At 38.4% G+C, this 27,616-nt stretch overlaps 1 protein-coding gene across 1 annotated transcript in view; it reads right to left on the bottom strand.

Annotated features, from left to right (window-relative positions):
* Positions 1 to 26,636, bottom strand: part of TM9SF3 (transmembrane 9 superfamily member 3) — a 42,428-nt gene extending 15,792 nt beyond the window's left edge. Inside the window, exons 1-9 of the mRNA XM_059477501.1 lie at positions 26,492 to 26,636; positions 18,375 to 18,570; positions 14,789 to 14,911; positions 9,999 to 10,159; positions 7,759 to 7,836; positions 6,711 to 6,842; positions 6,031 to 6,197; positions 3,574 to 3,668; positions 1,523 to 1,653 (exon numbers count right to left, since the gene is read on the bottom strand). Of these exons, the coding sequence (XP_059333484.1) occupies positions 1,523 to 1,653; positions 3,574 to 3,668; positions 6,031 to 6,197; positions 6,711 to 6,842; positions 7,759 to 7,836; positions 9,999 to 10,159; positions 14,789 to 14,911; positions 18,375 to 18,570; positions 26,492 to 26,569 (1,161 nt within the window). The 5' untranslated portion in view covers positions 26,570 to 26,636. The remainder of the gene's footprint in view (positions 1 to 1,522; positions 1,654 to 3,573; positions 3,669 to 6,030; positions 6,198 to 6,710; positions 6,843 to 7,758; positions 7,837 to 9,998; positions 10,160 to 14,788; positions 14,912 to 18,374; positions 18,571 to 26,491) is intronic.
* Between the last annotated feature and the right edge of the window lie 980 nt (positions 26,637 to 27,616).

Below are 27,616 nucleotides of genomic sequence, written 5' to 3'. Positions count from 1 at the left end.
CCAATCCATTTGAGGACTTCAAGACAAAGTGTAGAAAAACAGATACCAGGCAGGTGAAAGACACAGAACTGAGTGTCAGTTTGGATGTCGTGGATTTGATTTTATCAGCTGCCCTTGCCTAAATTCCCTATGAAAACTCCTCTGGACAGAAGAAATAAGTCACAGAGACTACTTAGATACTTCACTGGAAGTGGCAATGCAAAACTGGTAAAGTAGAGGATGACATATTTAAGAATAGTCTCTTAGCAACCTTTTTGCTATGGAACTTTTTTCAGTAACTCAGTTTCTGCTTTTTCCAGATTTATGGCAGTCAAGTGAAGGGGCAATACTTGCCAGCAATTTAAATCAAGGAGGATGGTTTCAAGACATGTCAGGGTAAAGGAAGTTATTTCTGTATTCTAATACATTTAGGTGGCAGAGGTTTTATTTCCCCAAGAAAGCAGCAAATTTGCATTAGACAATTCTGGAAGCCTCTTTACAGTGAAAAGAGAAGTGGAAAGACACAAAGGGATCTCATCCATAAAGCCAGAGGGCTTCCTAGGGACTTCAACCTCAAGCATAACATGGTAATTGCAAACAATTTCCATTTCCTCCTACAAACCAGCTTGTTGATTTGAAGCCATTAGAGCGCTGCTCATGCTGATGAAGTTTCCGATTCATAACCTGCTCGCCTGCTAACTCCACTCAAGTTTTATTGCCACAGTCACAATGATTCAAACGCTTTCATAAAACCTGGCAAACATTAAAATCACTCTGTATGGAGAGTTCTAACATCCTGGTGAATTGAACCCTGAAGATTTATATATCAGTTTGCTTTTCCATGCACATGCCCACGGTCTTAAAATACAAATCAGTTGAACAGATTCACAAGAAAAACTTCAGTACACGTGGAATCGCCTTCCCTCAGCATTCCTGGCCTCCAAATGAGAATACAAGTGAGAAATGGGATACCATAACTGCTGGCTTAGCAGTAAAACAGTCTCTTTACACATATCAAAGATCAACGCTGTAAACTTTTATGACAATACTGTATATAGCTGCTAGCACAGGAAAGAAAAAATAACACAATATTGCTTTGGGACACATTGACCAACTAACACAAATATATTCAAAGATAGAATTTTAATCTAATTTCTCGAAGAAGAAAATGAGAAAAAATAAGTGAAGAGTTTATAAACATGTTTAGCTTTATATTACATTTAATGGTTTTACAGAAATTAATTTAACTGGTAAAAAGCTGGTATTTAGGCATTCTTTGAAATTACTACCAATGAGGAGGTGACTAGAATCAGCAACGTCACTTTAAGTGTCACTTTAAGCAGAGATAAGACTGTTTTTGGCATCCATCAGCTGTTGCTATTGTGATTAAAATTAATTATATTTGAAGCACCTTAAGCCCCCTCCCATGATAAACTTCTAATTAGCTAGCTCTAAACTATGACTCACAAATATATTTCTATTAAAAAAATAACATTTTTCTGTGTGTACAGTGGAATTTAAATTTGCCAATGAAACAACTCACCATGGTTGCAAAGGGTATAGCTCTTGAAGCATGATAATAGATGGCAATGAAGTTGATGAAGAAGGCAGTTCCACACACCATTGCTGGAATAAGGAAGGCTCCGATGAACATCTGCTTTATCCATCGCCTTCCTGTAAGAAGGGACATTTCGATGGGACTGGTAAGACACAGCACATTAAAAAAAAAAGGACTAGCAAGCACTCCAGAATTTACATGTTTGACTACTTCTCCCACAAAAAGGTGAAAGAAGTAAGTAACAACATACTACATCAATACAAGAGCTAAGAGCAAACTAAGTTTTGGCTGACTCTGGTCACTCACAAGATGCAGCACATTAATCAATTTAGTGGGCCACGTGAAAAGAAGAAAAAGGATACAGCATGAGAAAGGCAAAGGGATGCAGCATGAGAACATTTCAGCTGAAGAACAGCATATGCTGACTAAGCTGGCCAAAGAACCTGGGGTGTGAAAGCTGAGGGTGCATGTAGCTGCAGATGAGAAGAGACAGAGATAGCAGAGCTGGCCCTGTGCAGCACCTGCATTAGACAATGCTTGAGGAGCACAGGAGAGCTCAGCACTGCTCCCAGGAGAGCTCAGCACTGCAGCTGCTTCCAGGCAGCTCCTGCTCGGGGCTGCCCTGGTCCAAGCTGGACCCAGCCAACGCAGACACACCTTCAGGATGCATTAAGGAAAGGGCTATCCCTGCTAAAAAGCAAAATGCCACAGCATTTAACATACAGGAAAACTGGACTCTTGACATTTTCAACAACAGAAAAGGTAGAAAGAAAGTGATTTCTAAACTCCAAGCATCAAGGGAACAGAACACCTGTTAGCAGTTATTACTAAGTTTAGAGCTCCCTGAGGAGATCAAAGAAATCCTTTTGGGCAACATCTTAAAAATTTCCCCCATCTGTATTCCCTGTACTTTCTATGCTCTTAAAAATGGTCCACATTTATACACTGTGATATTAATATTCAGTAAGTAAAAGATATTTTTAAAAGCATATTTTTCAAGACACTCATAAGTATTTTCACCATGTGCCCACATAATCAGCATTTAATGGTTTGATACATGTTTACCTGTAAAAAACAACCAACAAACTTATCTGGCTCAACTACAAATAACAATACATTACAGCACAGCAACCCCTTTCTAAGTAGATCTGGTTTTGTACAAATTGCTAGGTTTATAAACAAGTCACATGAAAAAAAACTTCCAACCTCCAAACTCAGAGTTGAGATTGAACATTAACAGGTATATCATGCTAAAAAGATACAAATTTTTTTTTGTGAACTTACCAGATTTATTTTTTTAAGCACTCTAGAAGATAATAGACACTGATTATTCTTTTATTGCAGCATAGGGAATGGATGAAGCTAGTGCACTGCAAGAATCTAACTGGTCATAACTCAGAGGCATAGTGGAGAGCATTTGAAGACAGCCTGTTCAAATCTTCTGTCAATTTTACTTGGCTTCTGCTCTCTACTGATGGTTATTTTGATTTGCTAAGTATAAAGCAGAGCAATACTGGAAAGTAGAATAACTTTCTTTAAAAGATTATATAAACAGTTCTCTCCATCTGCAATTAATGGTCTAGTAAATAATCTATATTTGTCCTTTTTGTGTTAGCCTAACATAACCCCCCTAGCACATAAAGAAGAGGACTATGTAGGAGTCAACTGGAGAAGATGACATGAGCTGTTTAACAACATGTTACACAAAAGGGAAAGGCTGTTATACTCTGTGGATGTCATGAGCCAAAAATGATATACAAAAGTATTACAAGCAATTTGGAAATCACAACTGTTAAAAGTTCTTTAGCTCTTTTAAATTAACCTAAGACTTCAGTTACCTTTTTAGAAAGCATAGCCAGTACTGACTGAGTAGATAATATGAAAGTTAAATATACTCAAAATATTTCCTGTTTATTAAGAATCTAATGGATTCCATCTAACTCCAAGAGGACTCTTCTACATTGGTGCAAATCAGAAAATAACAACTTCTCAATTTAACAATGCAATGAAAATGCTGAAACATGAAAACAATTTACCTCCTTGTCTAGCATAAAGGCTTCCTCCAAAATATCCATTCACTGGTGATGTTGCAGCATAAACAAATATAGCTGTACTAAGCATTGATCCTCTCCTACAAGAAGGGATGTTTTTGGTAAATTACATAATGACATACAAAACCAAACATGATTAGAGCAAAAAAACCCTGTACTTTTAGCAGAAGAAGTTATTTAATATTTTTATGTACTACAAATATTTAGAAGTGCTTGAACTGTAAAATCTGCGTTAGAATGAGAACTGTTCGTACACAAGGCTTTGGCCAAGTCTAATTCAATGTGGGAAAGAGAGTTTTGACATACTACAGTCTTTCCTAACATGCCTTTATTTTAACTGGAGTACAGACTCTCACCTCTGATAAATATACCCTGACATTTGGATGCGTGTACTTTGTGCATAAATAATTATTTACATGACATCCATTAAGTGTAAGATTCAACTGCAGATAAAATGTCAAAAGGCCAGTATTAACAAAAATATACTAAGATTGTGAATAATGTTTCTGCCATCCCCCAGAAATTAACTTTTAAGATGGAAAGTGCTCATCTGGCAGAAAATTAGATTTAGAAACTATAAATACTATAATGAAGTCACAAATCAGCATTAAGTATTGCAATCAGAAGAGCTTAGTAATTTTTAAATGTCACCCCATTAAACGTTGGACTACTAATTTTGGCGTAATTTTTCTGAAATTTTACAAGCAAAGCTAATAATTTTAAATCAAAGAAGCCATTTCCAAATACATTTTAAAAGATCGCATCTAAGAATAGGAAGATATAAATGTTATTCATTAATAGAATTGTTTCCCCACATCCGTCTGCTATTCTTCAACAGCAAATAGCAGTAGGTTTTCAGCTGACTTACTGTACTTCCTTCAAATTAGTTGCTCTGAGAGATTCTAGTTACTGCCATTTTGGTGTTTGAGGAACCATTCCTGGATGCCTGCTGTACTCAAAGAAGCAATCTTTAGCACTTAAGCTTCCATGACAGCATGACCAAAGCAAATATACCTGCTGGTCACACACACTGAAGGACTGTTCTACCAGTATTTGTTTTTTAAAAGTTTCTCCTAACTTAAGACAATTTAGAGAGACATGCAAAACCCCCAAGAGCAGGCACAGTCTGAAACGGCACTGCCATTGTGGAAATCCAGACTACCGGTAAAAACACCAGACTTGGTGCTGTTTTCCTAAACATAACAGTTGTCTGCACCACATTTGGTCAATTATTCCACTACACACCCAGAATTAAATTCACTTTGAAATTGACAGAAAGGCCTATTGCAATAAAAGACTAAGTGCACACATCTTTTAAAAAAATACTACTCTGATACATTTTACAAGTGTCATGACTAACCTACAGGGCACATACATTCTGAAATGGTTTCCTTTTGTCCTCTGAAGGGCTGATATGCTGCACAATTAAAATGTGTATGCATTCCTGTCTAGAAACACCACCATGAGACACAAGGAGGGGAATAACACCCTATGGAAAATGAAAATATGCCAAGATTCTGGTACTACAGAGTGGCTTTTTAAACACACCGGTAAAAGGCCACTAAAATGAAAACCAAGTGTTCCCTCCAGCGGCACATTAGAAGCATTACAACTTGCTAAAATCAAGTTACAGGTGATAGAGACCAAAGTTTAGTCACTGCTTAAAACAAATCACTTGTAAAAAACCCCCAAAACCCAAACACAAGCCAATAATTCCCTCCAATACCCAAAACACAATCACTACAGAAGCATATGAAGTCCACCCAGTAACCCAAAAATCTCAATCAAATTAAGAGGTAAAGGAAGAAAACAGGTGAACTACAAGTACTGTGTTAAATTTAAACTTGACTATTATTTCTTTTTTTTAATTGATTCTTTCCAGTCAGGACCTATTTCTGGGGATTTTACATCAACACAGGCTGAGCACAATGTGTTCAAAAGAACTAAAAGAATTACATTTTCATTCCCAAGCAGACTTGTGATAAGACTGACTTAATACTGACTTGTTAGCTGAAAACAGGACTATTCACAACAGAGCACACTCTTATTTCAGTCTTCACAGGACATGGTGGGGAAATGGGGCCAGAAATATAATAACATCTTGTCACTCTGGATGAAACCAGGAGTGAAATATGTACCTTTGAATACATATAATTCCCATATTATCTACTAGTGATTCTGCAGAACAAACTAGTTTCAAAATAAATCATTCAAAAAGCAAGCACTAAAAGAGAAAATCAAAGAAGACTGACTAACGTGATAACAGTAGGACAAAGTTTCATTACAAATTAAAAGAGCACTTCTTAATACTACATCTGATCTGCAGATTACTACTAGAGACTCTCAAACACTTTTATTCAGGCCACTTAGAACAGAAATTTTTGTAATTATTTTGTTCACTTAAACATTTATATATGGAAGACATGGCACAATTATACTTACTCTGTGTATAAATCTTCTATCATTGCAACAATAATAACTATAAGAGACACAGCAAAAATTTGACAGCCAGACCCAATAAGCGATGAAAATATTAGAGGATGACTGGATGGTCTAAACACATCTCCATGGACCTGCTTCCACCCATACTCATCACCTAGATCTCTGTCCTGGGAACAACAACAACAAATTTTAAGTCTAGTCATGACAATTCAAGACAAACACACAAGCTACATAAAAACAAAAGGTCTGATTTAATAAAGCAACTTCAAGTGAAGTGTGTCTTGTCTTCTAAATGCATCAAATCGAAAACTTTTCAGATGCTTATGAAGACAACAAATTACTACCTGAATGTATGACACAATAGAATCTACCAGAATCCCTCCCTGTCCCTAAAGCCTCTGAGGTGCTTAGGAGTATATCAGGCTTCTACTACAAAGTCAGAATGGACCTAGTTAATCCTAAGGTTGGATATGAACATTAACACAGTGACTAGAGAGAGATTTTTGGGTCGCAACCTAGAAGCATGTTATAAAGAAAACCAGTAACACTTCCAAGACACACAAAAGGCATTTTCTGTCCAATTGAAGAAAGCCATTCAGAGCTGCTAACACAATGAATGTACAACAGGAAAACAATAAGCCTTAAAAAAGGAGTTTTTAAAGCATATATGCAGGTCTTACCATATCATCCATTTCTTCCTCCTTGCTGTATCTTGCATAATCTTTTCGCAAAGTTCTCATTAATATCATAGACACCAGGCCAACCAGAAAGATCACCATCATAAAAGAATTGAAAATTGAAAACCAGTGAATCTACAAAAAGAAAACACACACATAAAATTTAGAACTGTAAATGTGTTTGAAATTGTTCCAATAAGGATAAATTGTTGCCTATAAGGACAGCTTGTCAGCACTAGCAAAGTAACACTACATTTTCAGAGAGTGACACTAAAACTGGCCTGTGAAACACCACTCATAAACCTTTTTATCAGCCAGCCTCGATCAGGACCAAGTTATCACAACTTAGTTAAGCAGCAGCAAAGTTTGAACAATTGGCTGTGCATGCTCCCTTGATAAGCAAAAGACAACACCATGCACTGCTGCCTTCCTAGAGAAGAGGCTCAAGTAGAGAATCCAAAGGAATTTACTGCTCTGCACAGGATGAAAATGTGCAGCAGCATTATTTTTGCTCTCAAAAGCATATACTTCTGGTTTTCACTGAGCTCCAAACAGAATGCAAAGCCCCTAATTTCAGAAAGCAGCACAGCTCAGTACACTACACTTAAGGAGATTACAACCTCAGATTTAAACACAACTGATAGCGCCACAACTGATAACTGGCTTAGTTAACGCTTTTTGCTCTGCATTTGCTTCAGAAAGAAGTGTACCAATGGCCAACTGCATTTATTCAGCTTACATAGTTGCACAGTCCTGTCCCTGAAGTTTCATTGTTTCTGGTCACCTGAAAGGATTTTTTTGAACTACACTATATTTTCTGCAAGCTTGAGGCTTGCCTGCACATTTATTGAAGTGCCCCAAAAGAACAGAGCCATCCTATTTTAGCAGCAACACTGCCACTTAAACAATAGTCAGACCTGCCTGCTTTATTGTCCCAGAGCACCTGGAAAATATGAAAATTCAATGATGTAATCCAAAACCTGCATGACATCTAAACTAATGCAACCATTGTAAAGGGATGTATTGTAAGGCTGTCGTGAACAATACATACTCGGTGCTGAAAGAAAGATGGGTCAAGATACTTGTCAAAACGGTCTTCAAACTTCACATCTGATTTCTTCCATTTCACCTGAAGAGAGAAATGTTTATATTTTTACAGTATTTTTAGCTATACTCACATGCAGAAACCCAGAACACATATTAAAAATCATCCACTTTAGGTGTCCTCTTCAATATGAATGGGGTTTAGCAAAAAACAATGGAATTATATTCTTAAGGACTGGCATCTACAGGTCAGGCACAGAATGAACACCAGCCTCCTCTCCTCATGGATCTAATCTTGTACATGCTTGTGTTTAAGAACAAGGAAGAATCAGTCTTGGATTAGCTCAGTTCTCTCTAAGGGTTAATCTATGTGAGGTTAACCAAAGATACAGATTTGTAGTTGTCAAATACCACAAACCTTTTTCATGATTATAGAATCTATACAACGTATATATACATAAGTATACATACACACATACATGTAATTACTATGAATCTAGACACTTCAATTGCCAATAAATTATTCTGAAACCAACTGGAAGAGTATGTGATTATGGACAGACTATCACAGGGTAACAGCATATTACAGATGTCAGTTCTCCACCAGCTGCAGAGAGGACTGCTTTTGATTTGGAAAATGTAATTGCATTAATGAACTACATGGTGCTAATATGGTAGCACAGAGTATTTTTGTCAATTTTTGCAAGACTGCATTTAAAAATCAAAATAATTTTACAAACTAAATACAAGCCTATCTGAAAATCTTTTTCAAAAGCATGCCAAAAATTACCAGGATTTTTAGTGATAGTGAAACAAATGTAGCCCCCTTGTACATTCCAATTTTAAAATTCATGAGAAGTAACTATCCCTTCCAAAAGCTGTTCTCTTACTGAGTATAGAAGAAAGCATATAAATGTAGATTGAACACCCCAATCACTCACCACAGTCCTGAGACATGTTAAAAACCCCAAGATGCCAGAACTACACTTTGAGGTTTGATATTAATGTTCCTCAGTTCAAATTACAACTTTGTTCAAGATTAGTAGCTTTCAAAATTGTTTCAAGCAGAAACATTTCTCATTTGAGCACCTGCCACTATGAAGCACAGTTTAGAACAAATCCACCAATGACAATCTGTGAATTAAACACCACACACAGGACAGCCCAGCAATTGCCCAGCGGTGCCAACAGAATTTGAGAGAGAAGTCCTGAGCTTTGCATGCTAGAAAGTCTTTAAGGGAGTATCTTATGTTATTTTTATTAGTGGTTGCTACTCGGCTTTTAAGTTGCTGTCCAACTTCAAATTTAGAGCAAATGGACTTCACAATGATGGTAGAATTTGAAATAGCAAATTCTGAAATTTCTACTATCAATTTTGCAGCAAAAATAGGGAAATTACGGTAAATGTAATACTAAAAAGCACATACAAAATCCAGTTATCTGCTCTTCAAACTATACAACTTATTCAGCACAAAAGAAATGTAACTGTGGCAAGAATATTTTCTGAAATAAAATCCTATGCTGACATCCATGTATGGAAGAAAAGCAGTGCATTAAAAAATGGTTTCACTATACAAATGTGCTGAACATGACAAGTGAACCATCACTTGATTTAAGTAACATCAACTAAATAAAGAGGAAAACTGAAAAAAATCATCTGTCTCAACCAGCAAGCATTGTTTATTCATGACCTTTTATCATAGCAACTCAATATCATATCAGAGAGCTTCAGAAAAAGAAATTTAAAAAATTTAAAACCTCATTAATCATGTTATATAAATAAGAAATTTCTACTGGAATAGCAAAACAAAGTAAATTTTGACATTAACTGCTTGCAAAGTATAAAGGTTTACAGTGGGTTCTTATACTAGCTGAGAATCCAGTTCAAACCCATGATACAAAGGTCAGAAGTCCAAACATGAAGACAATGTGTACCTTCTCATGGGTCCTCTATACTTCCAGTCTCCATTATTTCAGGGTATCTTCCTTTCCCACTAAAACACTTTTCTGCACATTACAGAAGCTCCAGTTTGTTTGGAGTACTTCAAAAATAATAATTTTACATTCATTATTAATAAATCTATCAAGGTTTTTCAGCAACAAAACAGAATAATTGAAGGAGTGAAGATGCATCTTCCTCTAACACAGCCCAACATATCAGTACATATTATAGTATACAAGTACCTATTTTTGAGTTATTTCACCATGTAGAATTTATTATTACATGTGCATCACCAAATTACTTACTGAATATGACATCTGGATTTTTGTGTTTGGTACCAATTTCACCTTTCCTTCACTGGTCAGATTGACATCTACAATTCTATTTCCATTGAAACCTATTTCAAGTTTTTTGTAAGTCCAAAGGTAATAATCTTCCCCATTTTCATCTGCTTCTCCAACAATCCCTGCATAGAAAAGAAGTGCAAGCATGTATTATAGCTATGCTTTTCATATATTTTGCATTTACTTTTTAAAAACATGCATTACAAAGTTTTGCCAGCTAAAGAAGCAACATAAATAAAGAGGCCACAGAAGACCATACACTTTTCTTCTCAACTCTAATATCTGGACTCCACTTTCAATCCATGGGTCACTGAAAGAAGCATTTAGTAATGGCATTAAAAGAAAAAGCTTGCAGCTACAAACACTGCAGAAGACCCAACAACAGTGCCTCTACTTTTATTTGCAATTCTTACCAGATAAATAACTAGCTAAATAGAGATTCATTCTTCCTAGCAGAACTTAGCCAAGACCTCCACAATTTCCCATCTTCCAACTATCTATTTGCTTGTTTTTCTTCCTCTTAAGAATTTTACTTTTTCTCTGTAATTCCCATTAGTTTACTTCCCAACAAATGCTTCTTGCTCTTGTTTGCACACAAGTTTCCAATGTTTGCCAAAAATGTGGTTTTATATCAGGAAGAAATTCTTTACTGTGAGAATGGTACAGGTTGCAGGTTGCCCAAGAGAAGCTGTGGCTGTACCATGATGAGCTTTATGCGCTCTTCCATCTCAAACCATCCTGTGATTAAGTTCTTAATTTTCATTAAGTTAGTGCAAAATGTCTCATCTACCACAGAAGAATTCCAGAGACTGTGCTATGTTGGGTGAAAATAAAAAGTTTAATAGTCAACAAGTTCCCAGGCTGTAAGTGTCACCTTTGATGTCAAGATCCAAGATCACATACAAGATGTACAAAATGGAAAGTCACAAAAAAAGCAGCACTCAAGATACACACGGCTGAGGGGAATGGGAGAACAAGGAGGTGAAGGATATGGAACAGACTATCACAAAGCACCAGGGATATGAAGGAAGGGCCTTTGTGCATCACCTGTGTTTTTTAATTTTCAAGGTGGTATTTCTGTCAAGTTTTTCACTATGCTCATCCATCAGGATTGCCTTGTATATGCCATCTACCCAAAACATGTACCAGTTTGTGCCTCCACCATATAGCCTGGCACCTGCCATGCCATCTGTTCCCATGGTAGTATCCAGAACCACGACAATATAGACCTCTAAACTACTTAAAGAACACTCTGATTAATCACTCACTGAAGGAATGAACTAACACAGTGCTTCACATAGCTAGGGAATGTCCTGAAACAATCAAGCCTAGTCTCTCTCTCCACTGTGGGACAGCAATTCAGGAAAAAACATAAAATGGAATAATTTTTTCTGAACGCACTTAGAAAGATCTTGTTGCCTTTTTCAGATTAGAAAACAGTGTAAACCTTACAGAGCCCTCAAACAGCAGTTTGATGTCATTACCTTCAGTTACCAGCAGTTAAGAAAGGTTAATTTAAGCCTAGTCTCTACTGAAAATAGAGTAGTCCTTACAGGGCTTGAGGACTTCCAGGGTGAATTTTAAGAATTAGTGTTTGTGCATATGTCTGGTGTAAGCCTTATCAAGGCGAAAAATCATAAAGAACATAAAGGATGAACTTAACTAAAGTTTGCCAGGAGACAGGAGGAGTGCCAGGAATGCATCTGGTGGAGCCCAGGGAAGTGAAAGGTCTGCTTTAAGAATAGAATTAAAGAGAAGTTGCCTAGAATTCTCAGCAAACATTAGCACCATCTGAATCCTTTTTTTTTTACACTCTTCACAGAGAACTTTATTTTGGTAGCACTAAAAAAGGATTCCAGCTATCTACATTTAGGGAACAAAATTTTGGTTTAATCCAGCTACAAGATGCAAAGCAACAATGAAAAAAACCTGGATATTGGATCATACAGTATATTCAATACATACTGGCCAGTGAGGTTCTCAAGATGGGTAATCCAAATAAAGTGGATCAAGATGAGAGCCTTCACACAGTAACAAAAAGTCATTCTGCACAAGCTATTTTTAATGCAAGCTGAGGGTAACCAGTTCTGGACACTATCCCCATGAAACCAAAAAAACCCTTCTCAGTTTTCAGAGTATTTCAGAGATGCCATCATAACTACTTCAGATCTTACTTCCATACCCAAGTATCTTAAACAGTCCTAACAGTTTCCTTCATTATAATTACTGAAATTTAGTAACTATTTAGAAATACTTACAGCTCTGAAACAACAATCAAAAGATATTTGCTTTCTTCAGTGTCTCTACCTGCCACCACAGTACGTGGTACTAAACAAGTCTACACAACACACTCAAAGGCACCACAAGCTGGCAGAGGCATGTGTACAGCATCATTCATGCCATATTCATAACAGAAATACTTAAAATAAAAACTGTTCAGTTACCAGCAAGTTTCAGTGCTTTAAGTTTTAAGCAGCACTCAAAGCCCAAAACATTTCTGTTGCTGAACAGAGACCCAGGAAAACCAAAATTATTGCAGACAAGCTATATTCCCAGTTTTCTCCACTGTACTGGGAAAACAAAGGTCCAAAATACTAATTCAGACTTGCAGATAAACTCTTCTAATTAGTTCAGGTGCATCCACTCCTTCCTCAGCTCCTCACCAAGAACTCATTTTAATTTTTAGAATATAAGTCAGGCTAATATTGACCAACCTGCAGTCCTGCTACTTTCACCTAACCTGCAGGAGACACAGACCAAAACTGTCAGCACCACTTGCCTTCACACCTGATGTCAGATTATATCCTTACATAATATTACCTGTACTTATGATCCTGGAGTCCCCATTATGTAGCACAGCTTGAGATCCTGGTTCCAAACTATCAAAAGCAGCTTCTTAATATCTTAGAAAGATAATACCTATATTCTACATGTTTTCTAGTTGACTTCTTGTGCATAAAAAGCATACTACTGGGAAACATTAAAAACACTCAATCACAGGAAACCAGATTTTTTAGCTGAGAGCATAACATTTGTCATATGTAGATTTAGTAGGTATGTTTGTTTTTTGGCATTTTGGATGATGAAACATGACCAGAAAAATACATTTCAAAAAAGAAAGCCTCCAAGACTTGTTAGCCACACAGGATTCCAAAGAAGTCAGCTTAGCATCCATCATACCTGGGCAATTCAAACCCTACATACCTGCCACTAGTGTAGAAAAATAATTCACTGGTCTTTTGCTGAAAGGCCAAAGCCATTAAAATATTGTAGCAACAACTGTCACTCATGCATGCTTTTAAAAAGCCTACCAGCAATTGCACAAGCAGTACAGTAAAGGTCACACAGAATAATTCAGGTCTACTCCAAGCCTGGCTACAGAGCCATTACACACAATAAACCAATCAGCTGAAAAGAACAAAATCAATACTTAAGTACTTCTCTTCAGGCATTATAATGGTATGGCTTAAAAACAGACACATTAAAACAAACCCAGACCTTCCTGACAACCAGATAAATAATAAATAAATGAAGTGTTAATATTTCTGCCATGTTAATCTAACAGATATTTTCTAAAACATATTAAAATAAGAAAGAACTAAAAAAAAACAGCCTTAGTCAAAATGAATTAATGATGGATAGCCTTATTCATACCAGCTATCAAAGAACTTTTCTTGCATGACTTGAACTGCGTTTCTGTAGGTGCTGTGGGACTTGGTTTAGTTTGGGCAGGTTTACCTCCTTCATGGAACACAGGCAACAAAGAGCTTATGGCTGCTTTTCATTTCCTTCCAGTTTATATATCTACAACAGGGTGATCAGGCCTTGGAGAGTTTGGTTGATTGCTATCAGTGCAAAGTTCAATCTGCAGAGCATTCCTTACTAGGTATGTGATCACAGGTTATGAGGGAGCAACAAAACACAGAGACCTTAGGAGACAATGGCAATAAAGATACACACATTTTTATTCAAGACACAAGCACTTCTAAACCCAGGTAAATAATACTCAGCAAGAGAAATTCTGAGAACTGTAAAAGAGTAAGTAAAATAAAACACAGACAGCAAAGCAACACTAAATTACCATGAAATTAAACCAAATAGTTTTTGCATGAGTAATAAAGAAAAGTAGCAAAATAAATTTTCAACTCTCAAATAAGCTTGTTATTAATGATCAGAATAACATGGCCCTTACAAGTAACCTACCTAATTGCCACCTACTTGAACATCTGAACAAATTTAAACCTAAGAACTTACTGTTAGTAAATCAGGGCTTTAGAAACAAACCAGCTTTTCACTGGTTTTGTATTTCACTAGTACAGTCACCCTACTGTTCTTTCAATGCAATAAGTCATCAACTTATTTCACACAGAATTGATTAGGTTGGAAAAGACCACTGAGTCCAACCTATGACCCAACACCACCTTGTCAACTCCACCATGGCACCAAGTGCCACATCCAGTCTTTCCTTAGGCAGCTCCAGGGGTGGTGACTCCAACACCTCCCTGGGCAGCCCATTCCAAAGTCTAATCACCATTTCTGTGAAGAAATGCTTCTTAATGTTCAACCCAACTCTCCCATGGTGCAGTTTACAATTATGTCCTCTACTACTTTACTTCAAATTCTTGTGAATTAGACTTGCATTTCTTGTGAAATTCTTGTAACAAAGCTTAGTCATTAAATGACTCCATGAAACCCACTAGTACAGGACTAGAGTAGGTGTAATCCAATCATTAATGCACAGTATCACTCACCCCATATTGGCAAGTCATCAATATACATCTGGTACCAATAGTGATTTTTGATAGCATACACAAATGCATCTCTTCTTCCCTTGTCCAAGTCAACTTCACAGTAAGTGGTCTGCATCACATCATCTGCAAAAAAATTGAAGCACAGTTGAAGATTTATTAATGAGCTGGCTCAAAGTGAAGGCAAATCAAATGTAGGAATGGACAGAGCTGAAGTCTCCAAGCCCTCTTGGGTATCCTCAAGTAGATAACAATAAAGGACATTTTAAAAGGAAGCATTAAAGCAAATGCATGATTGTGTTCAGAAATCTACACTTCTGCATGCAGAGGCTTCCCACATACTGGGCAGGGAAAGGTTTCACAGTATCCATTTGCTGCTTCACTCACACTAGATTAAGGTAAAAAAGCTGATGACAGATTCACCTGAACAGATAATGAGATCTCTCTAACAAGAGATATGAAATTATTAAGAAATACCTAAAACTGTCTACAGCATTATCTCTGGTTTAGTATAATCGGCTTCACTGACTAGGAATAATGTTTGTAAAAAAACCTAAAAAGTTTTAAAGTTCTCAGCAGTTTTGAAGAAACTACCCTAAGGAAAAAACAAAGCAATCAGAGTAAAGACAGAGAAAAAAAGGAGAGAAGACAAAAATAGGAATAATGCAAAGGACACACAAGAGGCTGCATTTGGAAATAAAATAAATCCACCTCTTTCACCCAGAAAGTTATTCTTCCCCATCTACAGTTCCTAAGTTATACTGTTAGCAGCCATTCTTTTACATTTCTGAAGAAGTACAAAATGCAATTTTGTTAAATCATCCTTTTCCTCTTTACATTCATCTTCTCTAACAGCACAGTATGGTAATATCAAAAATAAATTTTCAAACTGAAGTTACCATGATACCAATGTTCAATCCATTTAAAAATTTATTAGGTCTCAGGTGTAACAGAGGATGTCACTCAAACACTTGAGTAAAGAACTTGACATATTAATTAAAAAGCATTATTATGCTAGATTTAGCTTGACAAGATAATTAAGCCAAATGAAAACTTAGAAGTTATATTACAATATGAGTGTATGTTACTATTTAATTTCTTCCTTCATACAGGTATTTATACAGATTTGAGACCTGTGATGTAAGAACATTGTTCATATTGAAACAAAAGGAAAATCCAACTATCTTGTATGATTGCATGTATCCTTTCATATGCCACACTTAATACAACAAGAAACTCTACTTCATGGAGGCTTGAATACACTGTAGATTCGCCCCACCAGTCACCACCATGGGAGTGCAAGTGGAAACCTTCACTCTCAGAAGGGCACATTTCTGCAAAATCATGTTTTTATTCTAGTTCAAAAAATACAGGCAATGCCTACTGATTCAAATGCCAGTTTTATTTACATAGTTTAGTACTTCAGCTAATAACAGCTGTAGCTTAAACAATTCTTTGAATATGATGAACAACATGCAGCTTCACACTTACCTGCTACTGCTGCCCAGTCAAACAATGTTGAGAAGGGAATTATTTTTCATTGCAGAAGCTAATTTATTAGAACAATTTTATTTCCCTTTTACTAACTTTAGAGAATAAAAACCTAAGAGTATGAAGTTCAAATCTAATTTTGCAAACTCATACAATACTTTAAAGAGAAAGAAATGCCTGCAACTGTTAATCTTGCCATAATGCCAAAGACACATAAAGAAAAGCACAGATGCCTGTAAACTCAGAATTTAGATATGATTCATATATTCATGAAGAAAATCTGTGCAAGTTGATTACTTATTATCTTAATTATTTCAGCTGCAGATTTTAGATACTCAACACTCCTTCAAGCTGTATCTTTTACTTAAGAACACATGAATCTATTGGTACCAACCAAGCCTCTATCTGCTTACAAAAAGAAAGAAAAAGGAAAACAAAAACCAACCAAAAAACCAAATCACCCCAAAGCACCAACAGCCCTGTTTCAATTTAATTGCAGCAACTCCTGGAACACTGACGCAGAGCTGAAGCCGATATCAATCACACTGAAATAAAACTTGTCCATTACAAAAATATTGTTTTCAATTTCACTGATACAACCAAGTTACAAGGGGAAAAAATAAAAGTGAACACCCTTTCTGCACAGAACAAGGTCTACCACTAAAATGTCACCAAAAAACTGAGCTACCATCACAATTTAACAATCTAACTGGAAAGGAATTAATTATACAAATGCTAAACATTAGAGACTGGTCTATGAAATCCAAATTTTACAATACATAAATTGGATACAAATTGTACTGGGTTTATGACAACTTCTAAGCCTCTAAAAAATGAATAAACTTTATTAATCTTCACCAATTATTGAATTGCTGCCAGTTGCCTTCACTGTCCTTTCCATTTTGTGTTTCTGAGGACATTCTATGAGGTTTGACAAGAAAATTATTTCTCCCACACTGAGTAAAATTTTCACCATGCTACCAAGTGTAACAGACCAGTAGTAAGACTGTTTCCCAATGTTTGTACACGTACTCTTTCTTTCTTAAAAGATTCAAATCCAAACACCTTTAGTGTGGCAGTGCTATCCTCTATGCAAATTTTAAAATTATGAAGAATTTAAGATATTAACAAACTTTGTAAAAATCTTTTATTCAACTTATCCTACTGCTAGCAAAAACATCATTAGCTCTTTTATTTTACAGATGTCCAGTTTTGGATAAAAATTTACAGCTTACAGAAACTAAATCCCATCTGACTGTAAATGCTCAGACAAGAGATACTATGCTAATTTCTCCATCCAGTTAAGCCCAAGTGATGAAATGCAATGTTCTGGAAAAAAAGATACACAGAAACATAAATGGAATTAAATTAATAAATGTTAAAATTCAAGAGGCAAAAAAGAATCTATTAATATTTGAAGTTCTGAAACTACTAGCTACAGACATCTGAAAGGACACACAGTGAGAAATTATGCAATAGAAGACTCAGGCCTTAACACCAAGAAATATATTTGCTAAAGAAGTTAAATGTCTTCTCGGGAATAGTATGGAAAGATGGTGAGGACAGGGAACAACAGGGAAAAAAAAAAAAAAACAAACCAGCTTCATCCTGCTCCAGCCTGACTGGCATGAGTTAGGGACAGCACTACGAAGTTATTCTAAACTAGACAGTAATCACAAGGATACAATCATCAACTTTGTGTTGAGGTGCAACTCTGACATACTGAGCCCTTGCTACTCCTTTGCAATTGCAGTAAGTCTACAAGTATTCATCATCACAGGAAAAAACTACATCTTCAGAACTGGTAATTCCAGGATATTAATTCCAGGAAATTATCAAACATTCATATGCAGAAAAGTTAAGTTTTATTTTGTAAAATGATATCAGTTACTTCAGAAGCAATATCTGCTGCAAGCATTTTCCTTCAAGGGCACATAGATGGAAGTGCAAACTCAAAAGCCAGTGGTAGTACCAATCAACCATACAAAATACACTCAGCTGCTAGCAGCAAGAAAATTTCAGTTTTTCTCATTAAAAGATCAAGTTTGAAGAGTTTGTGTATTTTTTTAAGTGACTAAATGCACTTTGAATTACTTACCTTTAAATTTGATGTCAAGCCCACTAAATTCCAGCTCAACTCCTTGAAGTGCTTCCCCTAGGGTTTCATGGTAATGGCCAATGCTTTTTTTTGATCCCACACAGAAAGGGAGAGAGAAGTATTTGTACGTTTCTTGGCGATTGTGGTAGGGTCCTACAGTATTCATCCACAGAACAACTTCCTCTTTATCTTGGTACTGAAAAACAAAGTTATTGAGTTAGACGAGAAGCTCAGCAGAATAAAAATATTCAAGAAGCTCTTATTCATATCAACTATGGCAGAATTGCTCAATCACAGGCAACAGCCACATTTAAAGACAGCTGAGCATTTTTGTCTTTTGCACCACAGGGACTCCAGGATAAAATTTCAGCCTGCTTTCATAGGGAAAAAAAAGCCAAGTTGATCATACAGTTTCTTACGGCCTATCAGTGAAGTATCAGACGAGGGGGATTTAAGAAAGATGTAGAAGATGCAGCGAGCAGAAGTTTTGAAAATAAATAAGCTTTGACTAATTTTGTAAAAACACAGATCAGTTAAAAGCAAAACTCTGCTTATCTCAACTGTAATAAAGGAAACACCAAATTAATGTCTTGTTAAACAAGACTTTAGCAAAGTAGTCAGGCAATCTACCCACACTGCCAGGTATTTTGTATTTTCCTAAAATGCAGCTCCTTTTCTTTTTAGAAAGGGTATAAACTGCATTCAAAATTCCCAGAAGAGCACAATGCCTCACAGGAAGCACTAAAATTAAACTGTTGTGTACCTATAGCAGTCAAGAGCCAATGTCAGACAGAAGAACTGTATTTTGATGCATTTCCAACATTCCCACAGTGAAAAAACAGAACAGCAAGAAGTCTGGTGGCTGCCATGAAATTCTCTCTGGGAACATTTACTCTTCACTTTCCACAGCTACTGTTAGCCAGAAAAAGATATTCCTTGTCTAGGAGCCAATATTTTTTTCCAAGCCCTTATTACTTCTGAACAACAAAAAAAAAGGTACTTAGAAGTCATTAATCTATCAGTATTCAAATACTGGACAAATCCAGGAAAATTAAATTATCTGAAATAGTAATCTGCATTATATCTGTATGCATCTGGATGAGGTATCAGATTTGCTGATTACTACACAAAGTCCCTCACACACAACACTACTTCACCTATAATTTCAACAGAATCAGAGGGACAGGGACAGCAATGTAACTTCTAAGGCAGGAAAAAACCTTATTTATAATTATATACACATAAAAGCAAATTGCTATACAGGTCTTGAATTTTTTTTAGGTACAGAAGTATAAAGTACTGTTATAAGACCAAAACACAGACACAGAATACCTTGGAGAAGAAAAGAAAGCAAAATGTTAATTAGATGTAACTATTATATAGTGCACAGCTGAAATACTGAACACAGTTTTGTATCTCCCTTTTTAACAAATGAACAAAGGTTGTTTAACTCCATTTATTATGAACAACCACAGCCATACCAACAGGTCAATGCAGAAATTTTAAAAAAATTCCAGATGAAGTGTTTAAAAGTTAAACTCAAGGACTTAAATAAACTTGCTTCGGAAAATAATTTCATCCCTTTAAACTAACACACCATCTCAATTAAAGGCTCATCTTTTTTTGTTTACAAAGATGTACAAAGATCATTCCAGCCTCCTGTGTGAGTGATTTCCAACAAGAAACTTAAAATATCTTAATAATTTCATTCTGAGCTGCAGCAGAGACCAAACACTTACTGGTTTCACAAACTTACCCCTTTGCAGAGCACACACTTCAGAGCAGTTCTGACAGCTAAAGAATGTCAAAGAAGCATCAAATAAAAAGTAAACAAGAGAAAGCATGAGAAAGTAGACATTCCTCCTCTCTGTCAGCAATCAGAAAGGTCATACCAGTGCAGCATAGTTGTCCAAAGTTGGGAAAGATAAGAGAAAGAAAGCAAAATCCCAGTTCCAATCCCCTCAGCTGCAGAAACAGACATTGGAGTCTGCACATGGAATCCGCCTCTAGCTCCTGCCAAGAGAGCACGGCACAAGCTGGTCCATCTCTCTTCCTAGCCTGTTATTTCTATCATGTCTTCTGTTTCTTTCTCTAACAGCTGCAGAACATATTTCCAGCCCTTTCTCAAAATGGTCTTTACTTGTCAAGAGCCCACTTTAGCACTACTTACACCAAATAGCTTACACGTGAGCTGACCTATGTCTCTGCTTAACCTTCAGTAATAGAATATGACAACATCCTTGGGTCTGTCAGTTCATCACTGACAGCCTGAATAAAGAAAGCACTGACCACTGCTTTCCTCAGCTGTTCCTTTCTGACGTGCTTCATACTGAGCTGGCACCTCCACATTTTTGGAACTCATGACAGATGAGGCAGAAAGCAACAGATTTAGAACATAATATGCAAAATCTTGCTATGTTTTCTGATCTACCAATGTAACTAAATAGTAATTACAACATCTGCAATAACAAGTCTGGTTTTTGCTTGTCTCTTATCCTCATGTGGCTTAGCCCCTCTTCAGGGCCTACATGTTTTTCCCACAATGACTCCAAGATGCCATCAACCTACTCTAGAGAGAAAAGGGGCCACATCTAACAGATGCAAAGAACTCAGTCTGCATTTATTACTTCCTCCTTTCTCACAACCACCCCAGAACAGCACCAGATAAATCTTTTCAGGATTGCTACACAAAGAAACACAACACCTCATCCAGCCCAGGGTACACCTCACTCACACAGTCCTTAGGCACAGCCATCTGCCATCCACCAGGTGCTCCCAGTGACTTCCTCAAATTAAGGGCATTGTAGTAAGTAAAACAACTTAAGCACCTTCAGCTTAAATTTGGGGGTGGTGCCTAGCAGAAACGGAAGGACATTTTCTTCTCTCTCCATCTGTTGGGTTTTGCTCATTGTCAATTATAAGGATGAGCTTTCACATTTAAATACATTTCTCTGACATATCTTATCCTTGCATTCTTAGCCTAGTGCTAGGGTAAGATGTTGGCAAGAACACAGTGCTATTAAAGAGTTCAAATGTGGCAGTTTGATGGTGGGCTTTCTGTCTGGTTTCTTTTCTGTTCTGTTTCATTAGGGCCTTCATAATATCAAAAAGTCCACAATAAATAACAATGCCAACACAAAGGAAAACTTATTTAGGCAAGACAAAGCACTAGAGTATTTTGTAGGATACTGTCCTGTCACCTCTTTAGGAGGGCTGCTAAGTTGTGAGAAGGCTTACATATAACACACCTTTCAGCAAAAAGGTCCCACTATGAGAGAGAGAACATAAAGTAAGCCAAGATGAACATAGTAAATGACAAGGCAAAGAAGGTCAACAAATAAGATGCAATCTGTACTCTGGTATATCTCAGCAATCTCTTCTGGTTTTGGTTCATATGAAGGGATAATACACTGCACATAGCTCAGAGATCCCAATTATATTCACAGACACAAACATTTAACAACTTGGTCACAGTGCCACAACTCACACAGTTCAGTACTTCCACACGTGAGAGAAGGCTACAGAACACAATTTTATTTATGTTTCACTTACTGTAATTTATGAAAAAAATGTTTGTAAGCTTCACATATTTTTCTGCACTATGCTTAATATCAGCTCGGTAATTTCTGTAGCTATCTGGAATATATAATGATATATTTATAGATGCAGCCTGAAAAGTCTCAGAATAGACACAAGTTACCTACCATATAGCTGTTAAGCTAAGGGAGACAAACCTTCAGAAACTTCTTTCTGCAATTGCCAACCAGGTGGTGGAGAACCAATCTGCACCTCAAATGCAACTACATATCAACTACAACCCTCACCACAGCTGAGGACATCTGCTCCAAAGCAGCACAATATGGCCACAGTGCCTGTTCAGAGCACTGGGCTGCAGGGATGTGCCTGTGCAAGCTAAAATCACATCCAACCCATCCACAGTTCTTCCTCATTGCCTGTATTGATGGGTCCACTCTAGCTCCCTGCAGAGCACTAAAGGGGCAGGAACCCTGTGTAGTCTGACACGGCCAGGAGTGCACATCTTCTGTGTAATACAACTAGTGGAAAACTGGGGGGGTGCACCACTTTGAGGCTTAATACAGACAATTTCCATAGATCTATACAATTTAGAAACTATTCAAGTATAGCAATACTGCCTTCAGTACATGCATCTTTCTTTCCTGTTACCCAACGGCACTCGTGGTATGGAAAGCAACTTTATGTTCTCTTTGCTCAACTGTAGAAATTAGCATGCTAACCCTAAAAAGAGACTATTCTAAAAAACAATTAAGGCTAGATGAAGTCAGTTACAAAAGGTTGCAGAAATAGATATGAGACTGTTGCTGATATTCTTTAAACCAGGAAAACATTTTGCAAAAAAGTGAGGGGGGCCAAAAAGAGCTTTACATCTGCCAAACCTCATGTGATGATTCAGCAAAATAAATTCAAATCAAGACAGTTTCTTTCAGAAAGTATGTGATTTTACTCCTTTCCTCGAATAGAAGTCTGGAATGGCATGCCCCACAATGCACATCTTGCAGGGGGAAAAAAAGAACCAACATTATTTGTTACTGGCAAAGCAAAGATGTAGAAGCAAGATAAGAAATACAGGAGGCAGCAAGCAAGACTCACCTGGCAAGTAATATCCCAGGCTTGCAGTCCCCAGTATCTTAGAGATATCCCATCTATTGAGCACTGTGATAATACTCAATGTTTGCAGCTCACATCCACACCCTATTAAACTGTGGGTTTCAGCCTCATGCTCACCTTTGGACAAAGCAGGCTATTTCCAGTAACACTTCTTTATTTCTCTCTGAATTTAAGGCCTCATCAAGATGTGTCTAGAACTGTACCAGTGGCACAGGCTGAACTTCTGTACATGCAGTACTTTTACTGTTACACTTCCTCGATGCACAAGATTGCTCAGGCACACCACGTCCTGCTTCCATGACATTTATTTCACCTCTTCAAAATGGAAACACAACTTCAAAGAGGAATCAGGCCGCTCATCTGTGCTCAACTTGACATGCAAATAAGTATTTTACATGAACTGAAATGTTTTCCACAGTGTTTCTCTAACAGACAATTTTCAGATACTATACAAAGTTCCTAATTTTACATACTAATTTTAAATAAGCCTTACATTCTCAGGGTTTTAACGTATTTGATCAGGGTATAAATCAAGCAAAAACGCTTTTCTCAACCATATTAAATTAGGAATTTTGCTATGTAATGTAGGCTGGGTTTTGTTTATTTTCAATGTTTTTCATGTATTTCCATTCTTACAGAGCACAGATAATTAAACTGAAGCAACATTAAAATGCTACCTACTCTCTAGACCATTCTCCTGCAACAAAAACCACAGGATATTTCAGAATGTTTTATGGTTTGTCTATTACATCATCAATTTCAACAAGTCTAGCAACAGAAGATGCGAAATCAAAGGGCAGGCAGGAGCCCCCAGCCCTGTTTCTGCAGGATCAGTGTACATTGTGATAAGGCCACCAGCACCCCATTGATACTATCACTTCCACAAATAGAAGGACAATTGTCAAAAAATGTTGCAATTGTTATAATACAGGCAGTGAGCAAGTACATTACATGCTCTGAAGCATGAAAATAAGTTAAAGAATCACCAGACAAGTTTTCAGTTAGTTCCTGATAAACTGTTCTGTCATGGTCTGAAGTTATGCTGCTGTACTGTCTTTAGACAATGGAGATTTTAAGTACTGTGGCAAAAATTTCTCTTCACTTACTACTCATTTTAAATAACCATGTCTTTATCTTATAGTTGTATTTAAACTATTCTTCCTCCAAAGAAAAGTAAATGTGATTTCTAAAGACTAACTGAAATTTAAGATAAAGGATATAAGCTGTTGATTCAATGACACTATCCATACCTAACATATCCAGAAACAATAGCACAGACCTAGAGTTTCATGCAGAGTCCTCTCACAATTACCTTTTATAGTATTTGCTTAGAAGCCCACAACTAAATAAAATAAAGGACACGTGTAGTACATATTACAGCACATAGTGCATACAATTCCATGTTACAGCAGCTTTAAAGGCTTAAGACAGCACTTCTGTATGTCCAACATGCTGAGCACTGACAACACCCTGCTCAGCTGTGTCAGGGTGCACCAGCACACCTTCCCCCAGGGAGCTGCACACTGAGGAAATGGAAGGACAAGGATGTGTATTCCTACCAACAGGTCTCGAGTCTTTAAGTCAGTGAAAATTTAGTTTGAGATTATCAAATCCTAAATTTCCCTTCCACTTCTCCAAAAGTGAGCAGAGCCTTCAAAATGTAGCAAAGCACTTTGATTATAAGAAAATTAATCTCCCAGCTGCAATCATATTTAAAAGTGAAATTCATTAAAATGCAGTATTTAAGGAATATTTCCTTCAGGTTCTTTATCTTAACATCAGTACACTACTACAAAACCCTGGCCATGCTTCATTCATGCTATTAATGCTTCCACTCCAATCTCCCACACACAAGATTAAAATACCAAAATACCCAAGTAAGGAGATAGCCTTCCAAAAAAAGGTACCTGTCTTTCTACACCAACTATTCCTAACCTATCACATAACTTACCCAGTTAATAAACTGGACACTATGTGAACAAGAATACTGAACCAAAATAGACTTACAATCCCTCAGAGTTGAGTAGTTTAAATGAAAAAAATGACAAGCCTTCAAAAGGAATTTGTGATCTCCATGGGTAATTGTTCAGGTAATCATTCAGAAGATCTAAAACAATCACTTCTGAAGAGAGAGCTCAAACCCAAATAAATTCAGTGACAGCTTTATTTTTTTCCCCTAGAAGACTACCAATATTAATTTAATAATGAATAATCCCTCAAGTCAACCAGCCCTTAAAATAAACACAGTGCAATGCTGAAAACCATCTCAGCAGAAGCCTCACTGTAAAGCATATGTTCAGCAAGAAAACTGGCACCTAAACTAGTTCAAAGAATATCTGTTTCTTGAAAGTACTGAATATTAGATTAACTTTTCTGTCATCAACTGAAGAACCAATGAAGTCCTTTCCCTTTCAAAAAACAAACACAATCCTAATCAGTTTAAAAGTCCTCAAAAATAAACGGAATGAGGCAACTAATTAACGACCCCTTATACAAAAGCTATCAACACTATTTATCTGTTTCATTAAGAACACTTGGTAAGCTTTACCAACCTCACCTTGAGAAAACTATGTTAAGAAACTCGGCAAGCATTTACCAGCCAGGCTGCTCAAGAGCAAAAAAAGTCCTGACAGTCAGAGAGAGCCAGTGTTTAATCACAGCCACGTTCTAATACACTCCACTTGCAGAAGAGATGATTTCTAGGAAAGTCTTGTTCCAAAATCACATCTCAGCTCATCACACAAACCTCCATTCTCTCACACGGAAAGCCACGGGAAACAACACTCTGATGGAAAATCGGAAACTGACAAAGCACTAGTATTTTTTTCCTAGAGATTCCTTTTGGATAATATTGCGAGCACTTGAGAAAAACTATCCTCATGCCAATGCGTGAGCTCTCAGATCTTCTGCACCCATTTTCCTTGCGGGTCCGTGGCAGGGTCCCGGTCCGGCTCTCACTCCCCAGCCCATTCCCACGCTATCCTGCCTTTTCCCGAGGGGAGCTGTCAGCCCCTATCCCGCAGGGCTGTCAGAACCGCTCCGGCTCGGACTGAGCTCTGAAGCCAGAGCAAACATCCTCTCGGGAGGAGGGCAGAGCAAACAGCGCTCTCCAAACAAAGCACGGTACCTGCCGGGCCGTTTATCTGCTCCAGGAAAAGGTGGGACACCCCGCCCGGCCGCACAAGGATGTGCAAACCGGATCAGAGAACCCGCCGGCCCTGTCCCGAGCGCCCCGGCGTGCCCCGAGCGCCGAACCGGATCGCGGGGCCCGGCTCCGCCCGGCGCGGCCGAACAGCCCGAGCAGCGCAGCGGGCGCGGCGGGAGCCCCGCGGGGCGGCGGCCGCCCGCTCCCCCCGAGGCCGCGGCCCGCGGCTCCCCGTCCCTCCCGCCCACCGAGCCGCGCTCCCCGCGCCGCCGCGCCACGGGGGCCCGGCCCCAGCTCCGCTCCCGGGAAGCCGGCGCCGCCTCACCGTGTGCTCGTGCTCGTCGGCGCGGGCGCGCAGCGGCAGGAGCGGCAGGAGCAGCAGGAGCAGCCCGGGCGCCGCCATCTCGGGCCTCGGCGTCCCCAGCAGGCCCCGCCGCGGCTCCGGCCCGCGCCCGCCGCCGACGCCACTTCCGCCCCGCCCGCCACGTCACCCGCCCGGCCGCCGGAACCGCGGGGGCGCTACGGGAGCCCCGCGGGGCGGGCGGATCCCGGCAGGGAGCGCGGGCAGGCGCAGGGCGGCCGCGCCCCGCGGGAGCGCCGTTCTTACGGGATGGAATTGTAATTGATATTTCGTTTTGATCGATAAAGTAATGGAAAGGTCTTTGGGAAGGGCGGGACGCAGGGCAGTGGACAAGAACCCTCTGGAGCGCAAGTGTTGGGAGCAGCGTCTGAGGGAGCTGCGGTTTTTGAGCCTGGAGAGGAGGAGGCTTAGGGGAGACCCTTATCACTCTCTGCGAGTGCCTGAAAGCCGGCTCCAGCGAGGCGGGGTCCGTCTCTTCTCCCGCGGAGCCAGTGACAGGACAAGGGAAAGGGCCCCAAGCTCAGACACCAGGCGCAATTTCTGCACGGAATGCCTGAGCAGATATTGGAAGGGGCTGCCGAGGGAGGTGGTGGAGCCACCTGGCCTGGGGGTGTTGGATGTTTAAGGAAGGATCGGACATGGTCAAGTAGATACAGTGATGTTCAGGCCGAGGTTGGACTCGACGCTCTCAGAGGTCTTTTCGAAGCTCAGCAGTAAAATCCACAGCTCCATTCTCTACAGCCCTCGCACCAGCAGCACACGGAGCCGCAGGGCCCAGGGCAGGCGCTGAGGCAGCAGAGCCACACCTGGATCTTGTTCAGAGTAAGGTTTCTGTCAGTGCAAGATGAAACCCACAAACCTACCTCAAACTACAAGTCCACAGTAACAAACACCAAGCCAAACAAAGCCCTCAATGCAAAAAGCTCATGTCATTGAACACTGATTCATCAGACAACTTTAAAATTAATTACAGTAAAAAATTTCAAAAGTTATCTTACATATTATCTCAAAAAAAAAGGGGGGGGTATGCCATCTTCTCAAATAAAGAGAGCCAACAAATAAGCAGACAGACAATAAATGATACGAGCA

Source organism: Ammospiza nelsoni, chromosome 8, assembly GCF_027579445.1.
Source record: "Ammospiza nelsoni isolate bAmmNel1 chromosome 8, bAmmNel1.pri, whole genome shotgun sequence".
Classification (NCBI taxonomy): domain Eukaryota; kingdom Metazoa; phylum Chordata; class Aves; order Passeriformes; family Passerellidae; genus Ammospiza; species Ammospiza nelsoni.
This window is presented reverse-complemented; position numbering and strand designations above follow the sequence as displayed.